The sequence below is a fragment of the Danio rerio genome, chromosome 2 (genome assembly GCF_052040795.2).
Source record: "Danio rerio strain M-AB ecotype USA chromosome 2, GRCz13ab, whole genome shotgun sequence".
NCBI classification, from domain to species: domain Eukaryota; kingdom Metazoa; phylum Chordata; class Actinopteri; order Cypriniformes; family Danionidae; genus Danio; species Danio rerio.
In genome coordinates, this window is record NC_141022.1 from 41,198,111 (window position 1) to 41,222,109 (window position 23,999).

A 23,999-nucleotide genomic window follows, 5' to 3' on the forward strand; every position below is an offset into this window, starting at 1 on the left:
TATTGTGTTTGTTAGGCTTTTGTGGTGTATTTACGTAATGTTTTAAAGGTACTGTTAAACGAGGACAATTCCGGGGATTGCTCCATTCGTGGACACAACACCAAACACTTAGCTGTTCCACTTAGGCAGGTAAGCTATGAAACGGTGTGCATATGCTGTCCGAATATTTAAATGTATATATTAATTATTTGAATATATTATAAATAGCCTATATTTAAAAATCAGAGGGGAGAAACAGTTGTAGAGTAAAGCAACGGTAAAGAATAAATAAATGAAGAGGGAAGAAGCATTGTTGAATGTCGGGGTGTGGTGTCTGATTACCTCACCCACTCCTTCCCACATTCTCATTGCAAGCTGTAGCCTGCAGGTTAGAAAAAAGCATTCTCCTAAAATCATTTCAGAGGGAAACATGGAGAAATTGGTATGTTGAAATATTAGGGAGGAGAAAGGATGGGGCGGAGAAAACTTGAACATGAGACCTCAGAAAACTGGCAGTTTAGTGACAGAAACAAGCATTTACAAGAATTAGTGTGTTTGATTATTGTAGTGTATATGGAATCTGATAGCCTGAAATCACAGAAAAATATAAAGAGCTTAAGCATAAGGTTTGTGAACATCTATTCGGGAAACATAAGAAACAAACAGGGAGACCAACTTGGAGATCACATAACCTAACCAGGTCCATCTGGTCACTTCACAGGGAACCAGTTCAGTTATTTGGATCTAATCAAGTCTTTAGGTGAGTTATATAACTTTTTAAAATTATTTTAATTAATGGAGGAGTAGAAATGCATTACAGTCCTTTCCCTTATTTCTTATATAAACTGCCCATTTATCAATCTTCAGTTTGTCCTTTGTGGCCACTTTCTGTTGATGCAACACTGTCTAGTTTCTTAATGGCACAGATCACAGAGGTCACCAGTGTGCGTAATCAGTTTACTGTAGTGGAGGGATTGTAAACTGGACAATCTTATAATTTTAGCCTTACAGTATTGATAGGTTCTTGACAATCTAAGACTTGTTTAATAAGTTATTTCAATTTAATTTTTAATGTGCTGTTTTCTTGACAGTTGCTGTGGCAAATTAAGATAGTATAAAATAAAACGGTTGGTTTTGAGTGTGTGGATGTGATTTTCAGTGGATATTACAGCTTTTGAGTGACATTCCTAGTTGATAAGCTCAAGATCATGTTTCAAGTTGTAGCACGTTTTTTTATATTCATGGAAGATTATTGCAGTGTTTATGTGGTTGCTGAGAGCCCATTCTTGATGCTTTATTTGCCCTCTGAAGAGAGGATTATAAGAGAAAAAGCACAATAATTCATAATATGCTCTCTCTATTGGAAACCTGATAAAATATAATAGATTTCCTATCAGAGTAATTTTTTTCCATTTATGTCCGGTTTATGTTTATGTCCTAATAATGATTTCTTAAAAAACAAATTTACAAATGTATAAAAAAAATCTAAGTTGCTCAAAAAATCTGATATTTGTATTAGTCTCACAAGAAAGTACTATATACTCACATTTAATGTGTAATTATTAGTGAAATATACAATCAAGTAAAAAATTACAACTATGAAAATTAAGAATTTTGTCATTTTTAAGTAAAAAAAAACTTTTGAGTCTTTGTCTTTTTCAAGATTTTGTTTAGGTAAATTTTTATTTGTAATATTTATTTGTAATGTATTTTGCATGTTCTTGGGAAAAAAGACCTTTTGCCCTAGATAATTATAAAGATTACCTATATATATATTTTTTTTTAAAATTTACTATAAAAACTAAATCATTTATGTGTTCATGTTTTATGAGTTTTTGGACAGTCTAGATCAGGGGTGTCCAAACGTTTTCTTATGAAGGGCCGAAAACCAAATTTGATTGAGGGCAAAGGGCTGAAGATATGTATATCTAACTGTAAGTTGCCTTGGGTCATTTATTATTATTACTTCAAAATAAAAAAAAAAACATTACTTTAATCATATTAACTACTGAATAATATATTATTTTACATTTTTTAATTGCCCTATTATAATTAAAACTTATTTTATAGCTTAACAACAAAATAAACCAGTAAAAGGTTACGTTAAATTACAAATACCAATGTAATGAATTAACCCCAACCCTTCCCAAAATTCTCTCTCTTCTCAGATGGGATGGTGGGCCAAATCAAAGATTACCATGGGCCAACTTTGGCCCCTAGCTCTAGTTTGGGCATCTCTGGTTTAGACGAGACTTTTGTTGAATAGATGGATATTGTTGTTTGTTTATTTATTGTATTTTTTTTCTAAAGTGTATTAAGATGTTTTTGAGTTAATTTATATTTTAATATGATTGTGTTTTTTGTTTAAAAATGTGGGGTTTTTAGTTATCTATTGTCTTAACCTGTATGACAGTGTTTGAAACGGCAAAGTAAAAAAAAAATTGATATAACAAAAATTACAAACAAACATTTTGCAAGAAAGTACTACTTTAGTTGTTATATAGTTATAAAATTATCCTGTTTAAGTGTTTCTTAGTAATTATAGGGTTATTTATTAACAAGTGAAAACTAATAACTAAATGCTTTAAATATGAGGCAGCACGGTGGCTCAGTGGTTAGCTCTGTCGCCTCACAGCAAGAAGGTTTCTGATTTGAGTCCCGACTAGATTAGTTGGGGTTTCTCTGTGAAGTTTGCATGTTCACCCCATGTCTTCCCTAACAGTCTGCAGACACACGGTTTAGGTGAATTATTAATTCATTCATTTTCTTGTCGGCTTAGTCTCTTTATTAGTCCGGGGTCGCCACAGCGGAATGAACTGCAACTTATCCAGCATATTTTTACGCAGCGGATGCCCTTCCAGCCGCAACCTATTTCTGGGAAAGTAGGTGAATTAAATAAAGTAAATTGGCTGTAGTGTGTGAGTGTTTGCGTGAATGAGTGTGTATGGGTTCATTCCACTGTGGCGACCTCTGAAATAGAGACAAAGCTAAAGGTAAATAAATGAATGCATGTTTTAAATATATGATAAATTTATAATTTTTCAATAATGTTTATTATTCAGAGAACATTAAAAACATTTTTTTTCAATTACAATGTATTACGTTCTGTACATTCTCTGACGTATGTTCAAGTTAGCCAGTTCCTAATAATCTAATGCTTTCCTTTTATGATAGGGGGTTTATCGCTGATCCACGACATTAATAAGTTCTTCTTGGCAGCAAAATGTTATAGCCAGAACAACGTTTGTTTATGCTTGTTGCTAATAAACTTGCAAGGAAAACCCAGGAGGAGTGACAGATCCTAGACCAGATCTACGATATTCTTTAAATGAGTTACAACTCTGGCTTGTTCTGGATCACATATGACACCCCAATAATATTTTGAAATAATTTTAGACAGCTAATAATTTTTCTATTTATTGAATGAACAAATAAATAAATAAAATAACATTGCTTCCTGTTGTCCCACAGTTCTTTCGACCCCTTCCAAATGGCATTGGAAAATGGCAGCTTCTCCATGGAGAACATAACAACCGCCAGTCCCAAACTCAAGAGCGTTGTTGATAACAGTACCTCTGCCACCTTTGGGGCCCTGATCCTCAGCATCTCCATCCTCCTAGGCATTCCTGGCAACCTGTTCATCATCTGGAGTATCTTGGCTCGTGCTCGAAAGCGCTCTGTCACCACCCTGCTTATCCTCAACCTGGCGTTTGCCGACGGTTGCCTGATGTTCCTTACCATCTTCTTCATAATATACCTGGCCAAGCAGAACTGGATCTTTGGAGAAGTCTTGTGCAAGCTGCTCTTCTACTTGTGCAACACAAACATGTACGCGTCTATTATGATCATTACACTGATGAGTTTACACAGACTGGTGGCAGTGATGTGGCCCTCATATCTGAGCGTCTGTACTCGCAGACTGACCGTTTTATTGGTGCTCGGAGGCCTGTGGGTCGCCGTCTTTCTTTTGGCAATGCCTGTTTTGATGTTTAGGGCTGAAAAAACTATTGGGAATAAACGGATAGTGTGTGAAACTCATCACAATCGTACAGAGCAGGTGAGTGCTTACTGGTATTATTCATTGAATGCTTGATTGTGATTGGGTGATCTGTTTTACACAACGACGCCGTTTATCACACCTTCCAGATATTTATTCATTCATTTACTTTTCGGTCTAGTGCCTTTATTAATCTGGGGTCGCCACAGCGGAATAAACCACCAACTTTTCCAGCATATGTTTTACGCAGCCGATGCCCTTCCAATTGCAACCAATCACTGGGAAACATCCATACACACTCATTCACGCACATACACTCGGACAATTTAGCCTACCCAATTCACCTATACCACATGTCTTTGAACGTGTGGGGGAAACCAGAGCACCCCACGCAAACACGGGGAGAACATGCACACAGAAATACCAACTGACCCAGCCAAGGCTTAAACCAGTGACCTTCTTGCTGTGAGGCGAACATGCTACCCACTGCGCCACCGTGCAGCCCACCTTCCAGATATGAACTACAAATTTTTAGTAGATTATGGTTTATTATTTTAGTTTTTTTATATTTATTTGTAATATTTAAGTTATCGGTGTACCAGTTTTATTATTACAAAAAGAAAACAAACAGATTTATAATAATTGATTAGGTAATGGAGTAGCTGTAATGTGATGGGGACGCTGACAGGGAAGTGTTGATCCAAATGAAGGGTTTATTAGGAGGACAAGCAACGGTCAACACAGGGGCAAACAGATGTATACAGGGAATCCAGAGTCGTGGTCAAAAAAACAGGCAGATGGTCAAAAGGCAGGCAGCAGACAACATAAACAAACAAACCGAGGGGCAAAACACGGCAAGGGAAGGGAAATGCGTCGTAATGTCACTGTACAGTTAAACAAGTCCCATCACTGATGTATGTGTGTGTGTGTGCGCTGTTTTTAAAGTACAATCCTCTGGCTGTGTGTATGTGTGTGCACAATCAGCTGATTCTGGAAAAGGTGTGTGAGCACTGCATGACTGAACTTGTAGTCCATATATCGGCGAATTTGTAGTTCCATATCGATCTGCGTGTTTAACAGCAATCTGCAAAGATAGTGATTGTAGCTTATACGATTAAACTTTGAATACTATTTTAGACATATTTTTGGGGGATATTTGGTCATTTATTGTTATTAATGGGATATTGTTATTTATATTGCACATATTGCGATATTTCGACATTAAAGCAGCTTATAAATACAATATGATACAAAAATAAAAATGTAAATAAATAAGAGGGGATAACTTTACAGCAATTTGACTGCAAGTTAGGGTTAGGTTGATTACAGGTGTTTTCCTTGATCCTAGTAGATTCCTAATTGTCAGTGGGCAGAGCCAGTATTGTGATCATGTTAACATTAAACTGTTATCCTTAAAATCTTATAGATTATATAAAGGTGCTCGGGAAGACTCAAAGCCAGCATTGTTATCACAATTGTTGTGCCCAAGTCTATCTAAAGCAGGGGCTCCCAAACTTCTTCGTATGTAGGGGCCAAAATCCAAATATCAATATTGAGAGCCGTGGGCCAAAGTCAAATCTACTTTACTAACTTTATGTATTACATTAAATTTGCCACTGGTAATTCCCTTATTTATTTAATAAAATTTCAAAATAAATAGAAAACATTACTTTAAATCATATGAACTAATGTAGTATAACATTTTAAATGATAACTTATTGCAATAAAAACATGAACAATCACATTCACAACAATGGAGTTCATAGCAGAATCTGCCGACTTGATTTGCTCACTAAAGTCTCTGCAATGTTGGGTGACAGTATGTACATTTAAACAAAATCTGATTAATTTACACAATTTAATTGAAACAATCAATTTCAGTTAGCTTTTAACAATAAATTAATCAAACAAACAAACAAACAAACATACAAACAACGCCATCATTCTCCCTCTCTTCTCAGATGGAATGGTGAGACGAATCAAAGGTTACCATGGGCCAACTTTGGCCTGCGGGCCCTAGTTTGGGTATCTCTACTCAACAGTCAGTAGGGGACAGTTAACAATTGTATTGATCTGCTCATTCTACTTCAGGCCATGCAAAATGTAGTTTTTTCAAGTATAAGTAAAACATTTTTGGTTGAAAACGTCCATTTTGATTAGTAAGACACAAGCCAACAATTACAGGCTATTGTTAGCATGTTTCCAGAACGGATTAGCATGTTGTTAGCATGTTTTTAGTATGATTAAACATGTTTTAGGATGTTTTCAGTACAAATTAGCATGTTGCTAGCATATTTCCAGTATTATTTAGCATGTTACTAGCATGTTTCCGGTATGAATTAGCTGCATATATAGGCAAAACACATAACAAATAAAAAATTCCTGTGGCTCGTGACTATACAGTTGAGGTCTGAAGTAAAACAAGCAGGATGTGGAAGAAACTGAACATTATTTACAACGTTATTACCTTTAAACAATGAGCTGAAGCTTCTTGTGGTTAATACTACTGAAAAAGACACCTCTTAGATTACCTGAAGGTATAAAGCTAATAAAATACACAGCCCTTCACATTTCACAATGTTTAATTTCCAATCATAAATGGCTGACTGCTTTATCTCTCATAAAAGTTATAATTCACGCATGATTTGTCATTTATGAACAGGCGGTATTCCAGTATACCCTTGAGACAATGGTGGGCTTCCTGGTGCCATATGTGATCATAGTGAGCAGTTATGTGTGTATCCTCCGCCGCCTCAGACAGACCAAGTTCAAGAGGATGATACGAAGCGAGAACCTCATTCAAGCCATTATTGTGACGTTCTGCATTTTTTGGCTTCCTTACCACATCCTTAATGTAGTGCAGGCAAGAATTTGTCATTCAGATCTTTCTGTGATAATCTATGCAATAAGCTAAATGTGTGATTTTATTTTGTTACTGTTTTCTGGTCAGGTGATGGCAGCGCTTACACCAGAGGGAATGCCATTAAAAACACAGTGGGTGCTTCAGAATGTTAAACACACTCAATTGGTATTTCTCCCATGCTCAATAATATCACAGTAACCATCTTCTCTATCCTCAGACTAAAAAACATCTGGGAGTCCAGCCGTGCTGTTACGTCTACTCTGACATTTATCAGTAGTTGTGCCAATCCTGTCCTCTATGCATTTGCTGGACGCTCATACATTAAAGCTGATGGCCTGGCGTTTATGGCAAGACTCTTTGAGGGAACCGTTCTGGACTATGGTGCTCGGAAAAATCAACAGACTAGGGATGTCATCAGGCTATGAAACTCAAGGAGACACATAGGAATCCATCTTGGACAATAAGTTATTCTGGATATTTATATTGGATAATCTGTTTGTATTGTGACTGAACAAAGAGAAGACAGTGTAAAGACATGGTCGTGTTGAAAATCACACACTTTAATTTATTTACTTTGTGATCACTAAAAAAAACTGTGTTCAATAGAGTGAGCATAGTGAATGTTTGTAGTGTGGTAAAAAATGCAACCCAGAAACACTAGCTTTGCCATTTGATCACATGATCAGTGTGGGGTTTCATGATTTTACTGGTATTTACAAATCATCACCCTCACATGTGCATCAGAAAGAAGGTGGCCAGCAGGTTGAGGAATATAGTGAATTCAAACGTTCTTCAGGTAGTTCTGCAAGTTAATACACAGCCCAGAGTGATTTTTAAAGCAGTAGTCAACATTTGAAGTGGATCAAAACGTAAACTTAAAAGGATGAGAGTCATTTAACAGGTAAAAAAAGCTTTGATTTGGGCTACACAATATATTGTTTCAGCATCAATATTTCAATGTGTGCATCCCCAATAATCACATCGCATAGATTTGTAACGCTGAGTTGACTTCGCAGTGAATTTTTTTTACATTTACAAATACAAAACCATAAAGCCTGCCATGTTTATTTCACTTCTTCGCTTTGTTGCATTTATCTATGCTTGTAGTTTATTACATTGTACGCATGATTCACTCCCCTACAGAATCATCCTAGTCAATCAAAATGAATGCGTTTGGTAACACTTTGGACCAATTCTCAATACTAATTAGTTACTTGCATGTTTATTAATATATTGGCTGCTTATTAGCACTTTTTTAGGGGTTTTCACCTTTATTGTAATAGGACAGTGGAGATTTAGAGACAGGAAAGTATGGGGAGCAGAGATGGGGTAAGGGTCAGCAAAGGACCTTAAGCCGGAATTCGAACTCAGATCACCATGAACACCTCGGTGCCATGTGTGTGTCGACACACTGACTATAAGGCTATTGGCTGAAGTTATTAACACTTTAGGCACATATTTTGCATGACCTTATTCTACATCCATAATTCCACACAATACCCAAACTACATTAATATTAAAGAAGCCAATTGGGAGTTTGATGCAAAAGTCATAATGGTTTGCTAATAGTGAGAATTTAACTTTAAAAAAAAGTGAATAAATTCTTTACAAATAGTGCCATTCAATAATTTGCTGGAACTATATGGATGCAGAATATACCAATATATACATTTTAGAAACAAAATATTGCAATTTCAGATTTGTCTAATATCGTGCAGCCCTAACTTTGATGGAAGGTCGAGATTCATTTCAAAATGCTGACTGATGAAATTCCCCCGAAATTGAAGTGTGACTTATTCAACCTTCATTTGTATCAGACCTGAGTTTATTTCTTGAACACATGATGATATTCTGAAGAACGTTGCAAACCAGTAGACATGGACTTCTATGGTTTTAACCTCGACAATAGACAAGCAGCGGTTTCAGGTTTATAAAGGTTTGGAACCACAGGAGACAAGTAAACGTTTGTGAACTTCCACAAATGTTTGAATTAACTTGTGTATATGGCAGCTTCTATTAATAAAAAAAAAAAACAACAACATGAACACTGCATAATTTCTTATCTAAACCTGCTGGGAAAAAAAAAATCTGTACATATTTATTAAACAATATTCAAGACTTCTAGTTCTCAGGGGAACACTGAAACATACATAAAGTTCCTTAAAGGATGTTGGGGAAAGTTATTTTTAAATATTGCATTACAATTTTGAGTTACTTTAAGTTGAAGTCAATGTTTGCTACTTCTGCAATGTCTTAGTTCAGTAAAATCACTGTCCATTGAGAATCCTTTTCTTTGTGTTCAAAATAATGAAAATACTTCCATCACAGAAATATAAGGCTTTGCCATATTGGAATTTGTCAGCTCTAACAGGGAGTAAATTCTCAATGAGATTCCAGGAATTAAAAAAAAAAAAACTTAAATCTTAAGTAACTAGTTAGCAACTTAATTACTTTTTAAAATGCATTACTTTAATTAGAAGTAACTCTACGCAACTCTCGTTACTTGTGATGTTACCACCAACACTGATCCTAAATAAACGTTTTTGCAAACAAATTAAAATCCACAATTTATAAAACTGAAGACCATGAAATGAATCGAATCAATGTACATTTATTGAAGAGGTTTAAATCATTTGTGACAATCAGCTTACATTTGTCTTCCAAGCAGAGACCAAGAAAAAAAATGCAACAAATGGACGAGTCTACACGTTTGTGATTCAAGTTAGTTTAATAAAACTGGGTTATTCAGTAGTAAAATGTGAATATGGCAGGTCAAATAACCAATATTATTAGAAACTTACTTAAAAAAAAAAATAAAAAATTCAACAAATAAAAGTTTACCACAAACTAATACACGATTAATAAAAAAATAAATAAACTTTTTGTAAAAAAAAAAGACAGACATAAGGGCATTTACTTCATTCAATACAAAACCTCATAATACACGTTCCTGCAGAATTATGAAGGCTAAAACGCTCTTTAAAAACATTAAAGCTGCTTTTACGTTCATTTAGACTTTTAGTATATTTTCAGAAAAATATTTACAAATTCTAGATGGGGAAAACATTAGCAGGCAATGAATATCAAAGTACACGTTCAGTCAATCAAATGTTGACTTAATCATTTGCATGCGATTTAAGACCAATTATTAAAAGTAGCTTGGAAAAAAAAAAGTCAGGTTGTCAGTTAAAAAAACGAATGTGCTAATATAAAACCAACTATAGCTCAGTTTTTAAAAACAACCTGACCACATTACTGGCGAACAGAAACACGAACTGACAAGCAGTCCAAATGCACGAGGAAACACGTGACTTCAGCTCACCTCCATTTGCAAAACGTGGGTTCCTGTAAGAAAGATAGACAAACATAGGAAGTTAGGGAAATGTTGCGAGAATGAAAACCTAAAACATAGGCTTTATTCCGCTGCTTCAACCAGTCAGTGCAGTAGGGATGTAATCATTAGACTTCAGGTGAAACACGGACTGCGAAATCATCATGTCTGGTTTGAGCAGAGGCAGTTCGGGCTAACGTTAAATCTTTACAGCAAAGATACGGACTCGGGCATCTGGATGTAGTTAGAAGCAGATGCACCTGCCAATTTCAATTTTCGCTAAAACGCGTTTCAGTATCGAGTAGTAATGTGAATAAACAGATAAACTTACCGAAAAATATCTGGTGCGTCCATTTCACACTGATATGACTGAAAACACCCTTTAGTTAGAGCCTACATGCGTTTACCGAAGCGGGAAGATTATGTGGAAGCTTGATGGCAAGTAAAAAAAACTGCGGTAAACAAACAAAAAACCTGATCCACGTCCTTTAAACGTTTGAAGTTGGAATGTATATCTAAACACTAACAAGTTATAAAAATAAATACTAAAACAAAAACGTGGACGCAAAGACATTTTTTTATATTTTTTTTATCACTAGGCTACTTGAAACGTTACAACACCATTGAGCGTTACGAGCAGAAAGGATGTAAGAGAGGCATGGGGCCGTATTTATCTACTAATAAACCACGTGTTTCTACAGGGAAAGACGCTTCCGGTTGGTGCACCCCCCAACCCACATTTTATTAGAATTATTATTTACTGGTTAAGACTCGTTTAATTATGACTTGATGTGAATTATAGAAAAGCTTTTATTGGTATTATAGTTTAAGAAACGTCAGAATACTTATTACGTTTTAAATGCTTTTTTTGTTAAAATATAAATGAATTTAATAAATTGTTGTTGTATTGAAAGAAAATTTCAAACGACGTGTGTTAATAGAGTATTTATAGCTTATTAGATCATAATTAAAATATTACATTACCAGTTTGTAACGTTATGTAATAATGTACATAATGTAATGTTTTCTGTAGAAATCTGACCTGCTGCCCTTCTCAAGATGGCTACGGATACGCTCTGGTTTATGGAGCTCACGTGGTGAACATGTGACATTCTCATTGGTTTAACCTTCGCAAGCAGGAACATGTAAAAGAAGTGGATTTCTGAAAGTTGTCGGGGTTTAAACGGACAAACAATGAGAGTTGTAATAGGTACATCATTTGTATTTCTTTTCGCGTTATTGTTGCATGACAGCGTAACATATACATCTCATACTGAATGTCAGTGTGTGTAATACTAGCCTCTTTGAATAGAATACAGATCTGCTACATTAAAGCATATTATTATTTTAAATATCTTGTCACCCTCTTTGATTGTATGTGCTATTGTTACTATCATATGGCTGGGTCCTTATTCGTTACTGGATAAATACGAGCTTAGTTTGGATTTTTAGGTAATGTTTTGTAAGTGTTCTAGCAGCGCATGCGCGTTTAAAGAACACATGAGCGGGCTGCAATAAATGTAAAATTAATGATTATTTTTATTATTTACACTTTTCACTTTCACTAGGTGGAGGCACGGGGTTTGTGGGACGTGAACTGACACGTTTGTTAAAAAGCAAAGGTCATGAAATTACACTTATATCCAGGCAACCCGGTCCAGGAAAAATAACATGGGTAAGACCTAACTTGATATGCATTAAAGTTTACCGATGCAAACAAATGTATCAATTCTAAGCAACAAAGTAAGGTTGATACATTACTTAGTAGTAACATAGTAATAATAATGAATGGTCTTGTATGTCAGATTTGTTCACTTATTGTAATCTGAATCATATACTGAAAACAATGATTAATATAATAAATCAGTTTGTTTCTCATTTGTTACATTTAATTTATTTGATAACATGTTTACAATTGGTTTAAATGTAACTTATCTTTCAAATTTAGCCTATTTTAAAAACTAAACCTTTTTTTATTTTTTATTTTATTTTTTAGAATTATTTAATTATTTTAATAATTTTTTGCTTCTTTGTTTCTTTTGTACTAATGCATTTATATATGGTATTATGCATTGGCCACGATAGCTGCAATTTAAGAAAACACATGCAATTACAAAAACACCAGCAGATTAACAAGCAATCTTGATCAGTTTGACAGCACGTGTGTTGCAAATTCTCACAACACAAGCAACTGAAGAAACGTGCTGCAGTTATTAAACGCACTGCATACTATTAAAACACAGTTTCACATGTAATCATCAGTTTATTTATGCTAATAATTTACAAAAGACAATGGAATCATGTAATCAGAAAATAAAAAAGAATAAATAAGAAAGGTATGATAAAATGTCACCTAATGACTGTGCAATACAAATTTTTTTAGAGAGGGGGGGTAAATGTAAAAATGGAATCAAACATAATATGTCAAAGATGGCAAAAGGGTAAACATGTCTCATGTAAAAGGAAGAGATAAGTAAAAGATGAAATAAGTTAAGGTAATAGACGAATGATGTGTGTGGAAATGGGCTGGGAAAATAATAAGCTTGTGCTTCATCCTGCTTTATTTCAGCCATGTTGTAATGTATTTTTTGTTAGAGAATTTTTATGTATAAATTATCTGTTTGAAACAAATAAATAAAAAAATAAAATAAAAAAAAACCCTTACCTTTAAAAGACCACCAACAACTTCACTGAGCAACAGTCACGGCATAATAACACATCCATATTTTAGCAAGGTCTGTCAGGTTTTTGCGTCCCCTTGAAAGATTTCTGTTCTGTGTTACGTGGATATTGACAAAATGCAGCGTGTTTCTTCAGTTGTTTGTGTTGTGAGAATTTGCAACACATGTGCTGTCAAACTGATGAAGATTGTTTCTTAATTTGCTGGTGTTTTTGTAATTGCGTGTGTTTTCTCAAATTGCAGCACCTTAAGCTCTCTCAGCCACCGTAGAATTAAGCTTTTTTGTTTATTACTTTTTTGATCAAGTGAAACTATTAATTATTTGAAGGGTTAGCAATTCAAAATATGTTTACACAAAGGCTCTTGCGCAGTACATGACATTAATATTGCCAACTTCTTTAGTTTTTCCGAAATAGATTTTTCCATTCAAGTGCATAATTTATTTTAAATGCATTTACATTGTATTTATATACAATGCATGATATTTTGATGATTGTCCAAAGCACAGGAATGAGAAATGTGATTGTCTGTTGTTGGTTATCAAAAATTTATTCATGAATTCATTAATTTATTTTCCTTCAGCTTAGTCCCTTTTTTCATCAGGGGTAGCCACAGAACCACCTAACATGTTTCATAAAAGTAAAAATAAAACCCAGGTAAAAGTCATTTCTAAACCTGCTTCCCTAAGTTTAAATGTGGAGATTAGAACAACGATAACGAAAGTGTTAAGTAAATTATGATTTTTAAATTTAGATAACTTTGACTCCTTCTTTATTCATGATCACAGAGCGATGTAGAGTCCAGAGGCCTCCCACCGTGTGAGGGCGCTGTAAATCTAGCAGGGGAGAATATTATGAACCCTTTGAGATGGTGAGGAATAATTTTGTTATCATACATCAGTGATGTAAAAATAGTAGAATATTATCACTGATAGAGTCAGCAATGTTTCCTTTAACATGTTTATATTAATATAATTGTTCAATCTTTTGCATTTAACAATCTAGGTGGAATGAGAGTTACAAAAATGATCTGTTCTCCAGCCGAGTAAACACAACCAGAATTCTCGCCCAAGCCATTGCTGCATCACCTGCTCCACCACAGTCATGGGTTCTCGTCACTGGAATAGGTAAATAAGAAATGTTATTGCACATAATGCAGAATAATGCCTTTAACATCTGTCAGTATTGCGTTTCAAGTCGAGTTGAGCTTTTTAGTCATTCTGCTACATGTGTGGACATACAGTGAGATTAAATGTTGTGGCTCACAGGACCACGGTGCTACATAAATCAACATAATTATAAATATGAAAACAACACTGGATGTAAGAGCTATTCTAAATCTATACATAACTAACATCTGGAACAGTAATCTAAGTATGCTAACTACTAACTACATATATAAATATCTAAATTATACAGACAACCTAAGACAGACTATAGACCTTTTTCTTGGAACGCAAAATTACCCATTATGCTTTGCGTGTATGCGCAAGGAGAATGCGAAGAACTTCCGGTCGGCAGCTGATGCGTGTAAACAGTCACATTTGGACAGCTTTGAAACGATAGTTTTAATCTATTTTACCTGCTTTTATCCTCTTTGAACTAATACTGTTGTCCATCAGCACCATCTCCTGGACTGATCATTTAAAGAAATGCGATCTAATAGGAAGGAAAACAGCTGCTGTGAGGCATTTTCCCCTCGTTGTCAGACGGCATCTTCTGCAGTTTAAATGAAGCCTTGTCATCGCTAAAGTCAACATTTTCTCTTTATTTCAAATATATAACCAGCCCAAACAAATGTAGTTCACCAAAATGTTTGACACACACACGTAGCCTGTACTGTGCCACTGACACACTGATTTAATAACTGTTACAACGTGAAAATATAGGCTAGTGTCATTTTGAAATGACAGAAAAACACAAACCGTGGTGAATACAACACACAAAATAAAACACAAACGGCTCGCAATTAGAATGAACAGCAAATCAGCCAGCAGTGTATCAATAACAGACTTTTATTGATCATTTTTGTAAATTGCACGACTTTTATACCTGTTAAGTTTTATGCCAGTACTCTGGTTTACTCTCTCTCTCTCTCTCTCTCTCTCTCTCTCTCTCTCTCTCTCTCTCTCTCTCTCTCTGTGTGTGTGCGTGTGTGTGTGTGTGTGTGTGTGTGTGTGTGTGTGTTAAAGAGCCGCTGAGCTAACAGCTGACAGGCCGGGAACGCACACACACACTGGTATTTCTGACGGCAGACACGTGAACTAGGAGAACGTTTTTTTCATATTTCTGACGCGCTTGAACCACTTGTGACAGATTATAACGGCTTTAACAGACACATTTCTAAATTGTGTGTCACAAAAGCACTCTGTTATCCATTAAAAAACGTTATTGAAACCCATTTTCGGAGCGCAAATTACCAGTTGTACACTCTGTAAACGGAAGTTTTTAATATTCTACCAGAAGACGCTGGTCGCTATGGCGCCCTCCATGCAGCAGCCATGAAAAAGGTCTATACAAGTGCTATACAAGTACATAAGACAGAACAATATTGTGCAATATACTGTGCAAAAGAAAAAAACAAGTGTACAATACAGTGTACATTTACAGGTAAACATTGTTTTTCTTATGGAGACCTTAAGATGTTTAAGTAAAGTGTCTGGTGCTTATGGAGAGAGAAGAGTGTTTCTATTCACCTTATTCTTCACCGACGAGCGGCCGCAGCAATTTGAATCTTTTTGGCCTCGAGGCTTCCGGTCTCATTCACTTACATTAATTTTTAGACATTAAAAACGGCTCGTTTCGCTGTTTGGTGTTGCAAACTGATATTTCCTTATTTTATTATTCTACATGGTCTATATAGTCATGCAAACATTTGTATGTAGAGCAAGCAGTTTGACCGTTTTCTGCCGATTAATATTCCTAGTCATTTCTCCCATAGGCGACTGAATCGGAATTTCTAAAACAATCGTGGAAACAGGCACACTTCCACATTTTAGAATAAGGTCAATAGGTGGTTTTTCAGGCCCACTCACCTGTGTGTAGCACACTTCAGAAATGCACAATAGCTGATTTTGTTAAAGTATAATAATCCCACAAACACAAAGTGCTTTCTATTGACAGCGATTTATGTAATTGTGCCTAAATTGTGATTTTATAAGGAAGATATTTCATCCAGCTTATCTCTGATTTTGTCTTCAGCGTGTTATAAACCTAGTCTTCAAACCCATTACACTGAGGAGAGCAAATGGACTCCGTTTGACTTCCTGTCTGGACTGGTGAAAGAGTGGGAAGGTGCAGGACAACTTCCTGAAGAAAGTGCCAAGAAAACAAGACAAGTGATCGTCAGACCAGGTCAATCTAAACGCATGTCTTGGCAGTGTGAAAAATGTCACCTGAAATGTAACTGATAAAAAAAAACTGCCCTTTCATATAAAGGATGAAAACAATAAACATATAGTTGTAGAAATTCCTTGAAATATAGAAATAACGATAATGACTAAATACAGTATAATGCAGTTGGTATCATTTTCAGAATTTTTTTTTTCCCACTGATGAATGATGCATAATTATAGAGCTTAAGCATTTAATGTGGCAGGTGATAAACTGCATGATGTGAACATTTATACAACTATTGATTTTAGTGTAAATGGGCCTAAAAGGGCCTACTGTCACGTTCGGTGAGGGGAAAAAGGAGCGAGGACTCAGGTGCAGCAAATAATGGGTGTTTATTAAGAATAAAATAAAAACAAAAAGGCAAAACAAACAACCCCGAGGGGGAAAACTCTAATAAAACAAATAAACGAACAAACAAACTTGACTAGACTGGCAGGACTGGCAGGACAAGACAGGGCTGGACACAACAAGACAGGAAACTATCGACGACGAACTGGCAAAGGACTGAAAAATGAGGGGGATTATAAAGCAAAAAGTAAATTGACACACAGGTGAACATGACAAACTAATATTGAGTAAACAAGGAGGGAGGGACTAGACAATAGACGGGAGAGCGCATGACACAGAGAGACAATACAAGCCATGCGCTCACATAACACAACACAACACTGAAGCACACGACAAAAGCACGTGACCACAATGTAAACACCGAGCCACGTGCTTTGACAAAAGACGCAAGACACGAGCACACGATGAATGAAAACACTCACCGTGCACTCACACACGCAGCGTGCATGCTTCATCCCAGCGCCGACCAAAACCGAAACCAACAAGACTGAGACGCTGGGAATGAAACACCACGCTGCTGACAGACGAAAACCAATGACTGTAAAAAATATGGACGACGCGACAGCCCTTTTTCCCATTGAACGCCTTGAGGGCAAAACGCCTGCTTGACGGGCACAAACTGTCGCAAAAGACTGCTAAAATTGGAGCCAGACATGCGCAGAAGGATTGTCTGATGGAGCCAGAGGAGGAGCCGCGAAAATGAGCAGAGTCGAGCTTCCAATCAAACGCTTTATGTAAAATCAACTACGCCCCCCGAACTTCTCAGCATGCGTTTGCTGTCATATCAACACAAATGGATGTAATAACGTTAACAAATATGAGGGTTTTATATATTCAATCGCGCCAGCTCCAGGCCGCAGCGCACAACTTACTCGCGGCGTCGCGGGCTGATTCCGGCTCGCATGCGGCAGCGCCTGCTCGCTCGGCCGCCGCATCTGGCTCGATTGACTCGGACTGGAATCGGGCAGTGAGTCCAGGCATCCGGAGTAGGTCCAGCAGAGGTAACATTAGTCAGTCTGAGCTCTAAGAGATAAGTCTCCGGCAGGCGAGAATCTAGCCGGAACTGTGTTTTGCTATCTGGGTGGCTAGGCGTGTATCAGCAAACTAATAAAGCCCGAAAAAAGCCCTGACCTTAGCGAATAAACAGTGTTCCACCAGGATCATGTATGTCAGAAACTATAGTTTACTGCTGAACTCATTTTGTCATGGTAAAATAACACAGAAATCGAATAATAACATTTCAGTCTACTTCAGTCTCCTGCCGAAGCTCAGACGCCGCGCTTTGAGAAACTGTCAATCACAGCTGTCAATCACGATGACACGCCCAGCATTAAATTACTGCTAAAAACAAACTGTTTACAAAAATGAAGATCTGCACCTATTTCAGCACAATAACCAGTGCCTTAATCGACCAGAACTATCTTTGGGGACATTTTATTGCAAGTGTAATATTTTTTTTTATTTGGGCTCAAGTCTCCTTCATTAACACGGAGGAGGCGGGCTTTATGACTTGTACTGCAGCCAGCCCCCAGGGGGCGATCTAACGGCCGAAACCTTTACTCAAACGTAGGCTTGCGGCACACTTGACGAAAACACAGACACTAGTACAAGAGCGCAAGCGTCTGACGGACGCAGTGCGTGCGCGGCCACATCAAGCGGCATCACGCACACTCTGCGTACACCCTTGACAGCGCGCGCGCTCACAGAGACAGAAACAGGACCGGACATGGGTAGTGTCAGAGCTCTGCTACCAAAACAAGAATTTACAAAGACCAGAGTGGCAGAACCCTGACACCTACGGCTAATATATTTATTATTTTTATTATTATTATTATTATACACTACTGACATTTTTAGATCAGTAATATTTTCAAAAAATTACACCAAATATGCTATAAAATATATCGAAATGTCCCCACCAATAATTTAATTCACTTAAAAAAAAATCATGCTGTCAATATTAACCTAGATATGCAGAAAGGGTTAAATTACATCAATCCTCGAGTCCAAAGACCCCAAAAACATATGAATATTGTGATTGGCTGTACCTTTCCCTGCTGTCATGTGAGAGGCCACAGCTGCCTTCAGATACAAACATATATAATAGCAGTTTTGTTGTTTTTTGTCAACAAAATCACATGTTGATGAGCTCTGTTAGTATCTGATAATATCCATATTGTTCCTTCTTCATCTCGAAATACAAAATCATGTACAAACAGGTCGTTGATGAACATTTTTTCAACCCATGCTCATTCTGATTACATACCGCTTTACACATTTCTGGAGAGAGCAAAATACGTCCCAGAAGCTACTTTTTTTATTTTTTTGCAGTTTTTGTTATCGCAAATTCACCAGAGGCTGCTGTTGACTGATCGACTGACTAATTCCCTCACCCTCCTCCTTCCCTAAACCTAACCACAGTGTTTTCAAAAACAATCCAGAAAAAGTAAAGCCCCCTAATTTTTACTACGTTTTCAGATTCTACCCCATTCTCACCCTGTTATTTACTTGTTTGTTTTAGTTTTTAGCTTTTGTTTTTGTTTTACCCGCTTTCTGGTACCGTTCTTCACCAGACTCAAACCTTGTTGTTGTGGTCAACTCTTCTCTGCGTCTCAATTCTGCCGACAAACATGTCGAGCTTCTGCGCAAACAGTAACAGCAACAGTAACAGTAACAGCAAAAGCCGTCCATACAGAGGTAAGCAGTCAGCTGGTAAGCGAGAAATAAAACGACGTCATACCTCCTGTAGCGCTTGTTTTAAAGACAAAATGCAGCCATACATAGCTCTGGCTTCATAATTTACTATCTCCAGAAATGTATTTAGGGCTACACTATTTGTTTTCGCTGACGAAATGAACACTGCCTTCTAGTTTTTTAAAGAATGCTGATTGTATTGCCATTTCTGAACACACTTTAAACAGTACATTATATATCACAGAAATGAGTTCAATTTGAAATCAAACTCATTCTAAATTGCCGTAATATTTAACATTAATACTATTTTAAAGGATGTGTGATCACTTAAATGCAGTCTTTGTGAGCATAAAAAATATTTATGTTGAACCCATATCTTTTGTGAACCCAGACTTTTGAACGGTTGTGTATTTATGTACTGTATGTTCTTCCTCTAACCTCTTCAGGTGCAGTGTTAGGGCGTGATGGTGGTGCCATGAAACAGATGTTGATTCCCTTCTGGCTTGGTCTGGGTGGGACGCTTGGCTCAGGACGACAGCCCTTCCCGTGGATCCATGTTTCAGACCTGGCTGGCATCATTGCCCATGCCTTAGAGCCCCGAGAGGATCCACCTTCCACAGAGCCAGATGTTTTTAATGGAGTCGCGCCTGCATTGAATACCAATTTTGAATTCACTAAAGAATTGGGGAGGGTTTTGAAAAGACCTACTATCTTCCCTGTGCCTGGCTTTTTCTTGGATGTCTGCCTGGGTTCAGAGCGAGCCGTTATCCTCACACAGGGACAGAAAGTGCTGCCCAAGAGAACTCTTGACTCTGGCTTTGAGTTTCAGTACCCAGATCTTACTTCTGCTTTAAAGGAAATCGCTGGATCCCAGTGATCAATCTATAACTGTACAGGATCGGGAATCTTTTATGTATACAAGTGTGATATACTTCTTAAAATGTTAAATTAAGATTATAAATAAACTAAAACTTGCTTAAACATAAAAAGATAAAAACATTTCATTCATTCATTCATTTTTTTTTTGACATAGTCCCTTATTTATCAGGGGTTGACACAGTGGAATGAACCGTCAATAATTCTAGCATATGCTTTACGCAGCAGATGCCCTTTCAGCCACAACCCATTACTGGAAAACACCCATACACACTCATTTACATATACACTTATACACTACAGCCAATTTTGTTTATCTAATTCACTTATCCGCTTGTATGTATATGTATACTGTATGTATACTGTTTCCGGGTCCAAGCCGCCATTCATTTGAGAGGAGAAATTTTTATTCCTATCACACATTAAAGTTAATTTTATATAAAGTCATAGTGTACACAACAATCTCTGGGCTTGCTGCATAACAAATACCAAAAATTTTACAATTTATAAAAACAAATGAATCACTTTCTGGCTATTGGATATTAGGTATGGACCTATATATTGAGATCGCGATTTTCGAAAGCATTAAATCGCTTTGTAAACGTTTATTATTACCATTTCATGAATCTCCCCATTCAGTTGAATAGAGTGCTTGGACCCGGAAGCCGCTTCGCGTGACGTCACACTTAACAAGCGGATAGTGCATGTCTTTGGACTGAAGGAGCAGCTGGAGGAAACCCAAACATTCAAGGGGAGAACTCCACACAAAAATGCCAACTGGCCCAGCTGAGGCTCAAACCAGCGACCTTCTTACTCCGAGGCGACAGTGCTAACCACTGTGCCGTGCCACTTTGAACAAAATGAGTACTGTATTTGTAAATGAAGTCATTATGTAAAAAGTCCAGCTTTGGTGTCTCTGATTATATATACCATTATTAGATCATCTAAAATATGTGTTGTCTGAATAAAGTGGCCACTTTTGGTTTTATCTATATCTGTTTGATCCGTGGGGTTGTCTTCTACATGGGATGTTTATTCAATTTTTGTTTATATTGCATATACTTGATAAATTACTTGAAAATGATAATTGTGAATAAAAATGTATGTATTTATTTATTTATTATTTTTTGTATTAGTTCCAAGAAACTGCATGTGTCTCAAACTCAATTTCTGGAGGGCTGCAGCTGTGCATAGTTTTGCTCCAACCCTAATCAAACACAGCTAATCCAACTAATCAAGGTGTTGGAGTTAGAGGTGGTTGGAGCTCAAATCTGCAGAGCTGCGACCCTCCAGGAGTTGAGTTTGAGATCACAACTATAAAGAATACAGTAAAAGAGAGACATTAGATAAACAAAATAAAGAACATAAAAAAATAATAATGCAATAATAAAAAAGATACATAAAACCCCAAGAAAGAAGCAGAGCAATTCCATGAAAAAACTAGGTTTTCGCAAAAATATTGAAACCATTTTTTGCGTTTTTTGTGGAAGTATTTTACAGTGCTTTAAAATACTCAAACATGTATCTGTTAATGTTTTCAAACTATTATATTTGATTTACCAAAATCACATGAGTGGAAATTTCTCATCCGTCACATCTATAACAGCTTTTTCCTCATAAATGCGAAAAATGTCAAATAAAATAAAATCAATTGTTTTTGTTCTATAGTGTGTTAACTTATCCTTTTGATTCTTTTGGGTTGTGCAGTTTAATTCATACTGTATACTGTAAACTCGCTAACTTCTTTGGTCACATCCACATGCTTATTTTCCACATTTAAAATATAAAAAATGTTTACAGATTGACATTTTGATTGATAGATTGATCCTTTAACTCTATGGCTAGTTGTTTTGGAAAATATAAACAGATGTTTCAATATAGCGGCAGCGCAGTGGGTAGTGCTGTTGCCACACAACAAGAAGGTTGCTGGTTTGAGCCCCAGCTGGGTCAGTTGGCATTTCTGTGTGCAGTTTGCATGTTCTCCCCATGTTGGCGTGAGTTTGCTTTGGGTGCTCCGGTTTCCCCCACAAGGCCAAAGACATGCGCCATAAGTGAAATGGGTAAGCTAAATCAACCAGTTATGGGTTGCAGCTGACAGGGCATCCGCTGTGTGAAACATATGCTGGACAAGTTGGCGGTTCATTCCGCTGTGGCGCCCCCAGATTAAAAAAGGGACTAAGCTAAAGAGAAAATGAATGAATGTTTCAATAAAATGTTACCATAAACATTCTTTGTGAATTTATGGTTTTAGATTTTACTGCAAATGTGCCCTTTCAGCACATTTTTAGGAAAGCTGCAAATATAAGAAAGTTCATAGTAGCTTTTAATGACTTGGTTTTGAAAATAACAAATAACATCCTTAAGGTGTAAATTACAACTAATATCAACCTTGGAAAAGCAACATGAACTTAAATCAATCCAAAACAAAGATGATACACTGCATGAAATAAACAAGTGACAAATGTCTTTCTACTCATTTTTACAAAAGTAAAATATTTGGACAAAAATGTATTTATATAAGCAATCTGTTCATGAGCGCTACGTCATGTCATTTTAGAGATTGTATTCGATTTTTAAATGACTCTTTCCACGGATAGACAGACAGAATCACCTAAACAAAACACCAAAAGGCACCACAGTATTATTGTCTACAAATTGGCCAAAAGTTTAAAATAATTCGGATGTTATAATGGTTTAAATGCTCACCAAGGCTGCATTTATGCATTGTGGATAAGGCAATTATTATTAGAAAATAGGAGACAAAAGGTGCAATCGGGACAGATTTCTGTCTCTTTTTAGATTTACAGCTTCCATTCATAGCCACAAGAAATGAGATCTTACAACACAACATTATTTACAGCATTTAACAAAGAGAACATTTGATTGTTTTACAAAACTACTGTTTTTTACAGTTTAAAAACAGTGCAAAATGTTTCCATATAATTAAGACGCGTATAAGCTCAAAAAGACAATTTTTGCTTCTCTTCCAAACATTTTTTTATCCATTTGAAGAATTTGGCTACGTCACGCATCAACTACCCAATCACTGCGTACTCATTTACATAAAAACTTCCCTTAATGTTCGACCGCGATTTGTGTACAATGCGTTAAATAACAAAAAACTGAAATAACAGTGGATGAGGACAAATGAGCGGAGTTGACCTGACATGTCTTCTGAGTTTACAATACTAAAATATCTTAACTAGGTCTATCACCATCACTGTGAAGCATGGTACAAGTACAACCTATAAATAGATGACGCAGACTACGTCATAACCCGTAGCGGAAGGAAGCTCACTGTAGAGGTTACCCACTGAGTGCTCGTCACTCGCCAACACCTCGGGGAAGGTCTGAGACAGGAGCCCCTCGCTGTCCTAGCAGGACATCATCTGAATGATGAGCGAGTGCACAGAAAATCGGGTCACGCGCGCGATTCTTGCAGCAGACGTTGATACTCGCATACATTCAGCGGATCAACTGATGCGACGCGCGCAGACTTGGAAACACTCGCGGCTGGCGAATGAGTGCGATGTGTGAGCTAGCATAACATGCTAGAACCCAATTCAGACTACTCTCCCTCCGCTATTTTCACATCATTTACTTCTTAGAAATTTCTTAGATTATTCATATTTTCTCGAACTTTTATCAATTTTCTAATATCTTATTTAGGTTTATACTGCACTTGAAAATGTAATGCTTAAAAATTTAAATATGAAATATGCTTAAAGTCCCAAAGAAATCCAAACCAACCATATGATTTTGTTAGCTCACATTGGCAGTTTTGTGGTGAACAATTCATCTGTGCATGACATTAAGAAAATAAAAATAGTTTGTCC

General features: G+C 36.6%; 2 protein-coding genes, 1 long non-coding RNA gene and 1 other non-coding gene across 5 annotated transcripts; 3 read left to right on the forward strand and 1 right to left on the reverse strand.

The window, feature by feature from the left end:
- Positions 1-451: 451 nt before the first annotated feature.
- Positions 452-7,894, forward strand: ltb4r2b (leukotriene B4 receptor 2b; the record flags this gene model as incomplete). The annotated part of the gene is given in 5 exon segments (NM_001308970.3): positions 452-739; positions 3,451-4,036; positions 6,639-6,839; positions 6,927-6,970; positions 7,057-7,894. Coding segments are annotated over 4 exon segments (1,020 nt in total). The 5' UTR covers positions 452-739; positions 3,451-3,469.
- A 1,540-nt stretch (positions 7,895-9,434) lies between these two features.
- On the reverse strand, positions 9,435-10,814 carry LOC101882378 (uncharacterized). The gene is made up of 2 exons (XR_015478757.1): positions 10,502-10,814; positions 9,435-10,184 (listed from the first exon to the last, which is right to left on the reverse strand). It is a non-coding gene; the product is annotated as an uncharacterized LOC101882378 (long non-coding RNA).
- Positions 10,815-11,313: 499 nt separating this feature from the next.
- Positions 11,314-21,137, forward strand: sdr39u1 (short chain dehydrogenase/reductase family 39U, member 1). Of its 2 annotated transcripts, none has more exon segments than NM_001076578.2 (6): positions 11,314-11,380; positions 11,739-11,845; positions 13,638-13,720; positions 13,855-13,976; positions 16,051-16,203; positions 19,740-21,137. In NM_001076578.2, coding segments are annotated over 6 exon segments (906 nt in total). In that variant the 5' UTR covers positions 11,314-11,364; the 3' UTR covers positions 20,165-21,137.
- Positions 21,138-23,442: 2,305 nt separating this feature from the next.
- On the forward strand, positions 23,443-23,747 carry rpph1. Its single transcript, NR_036645.2, is given in 1 exon segment — positions 23,443-23,747.
- Positions 23,748-23,999: the final 252 nt, after the last annotated feature.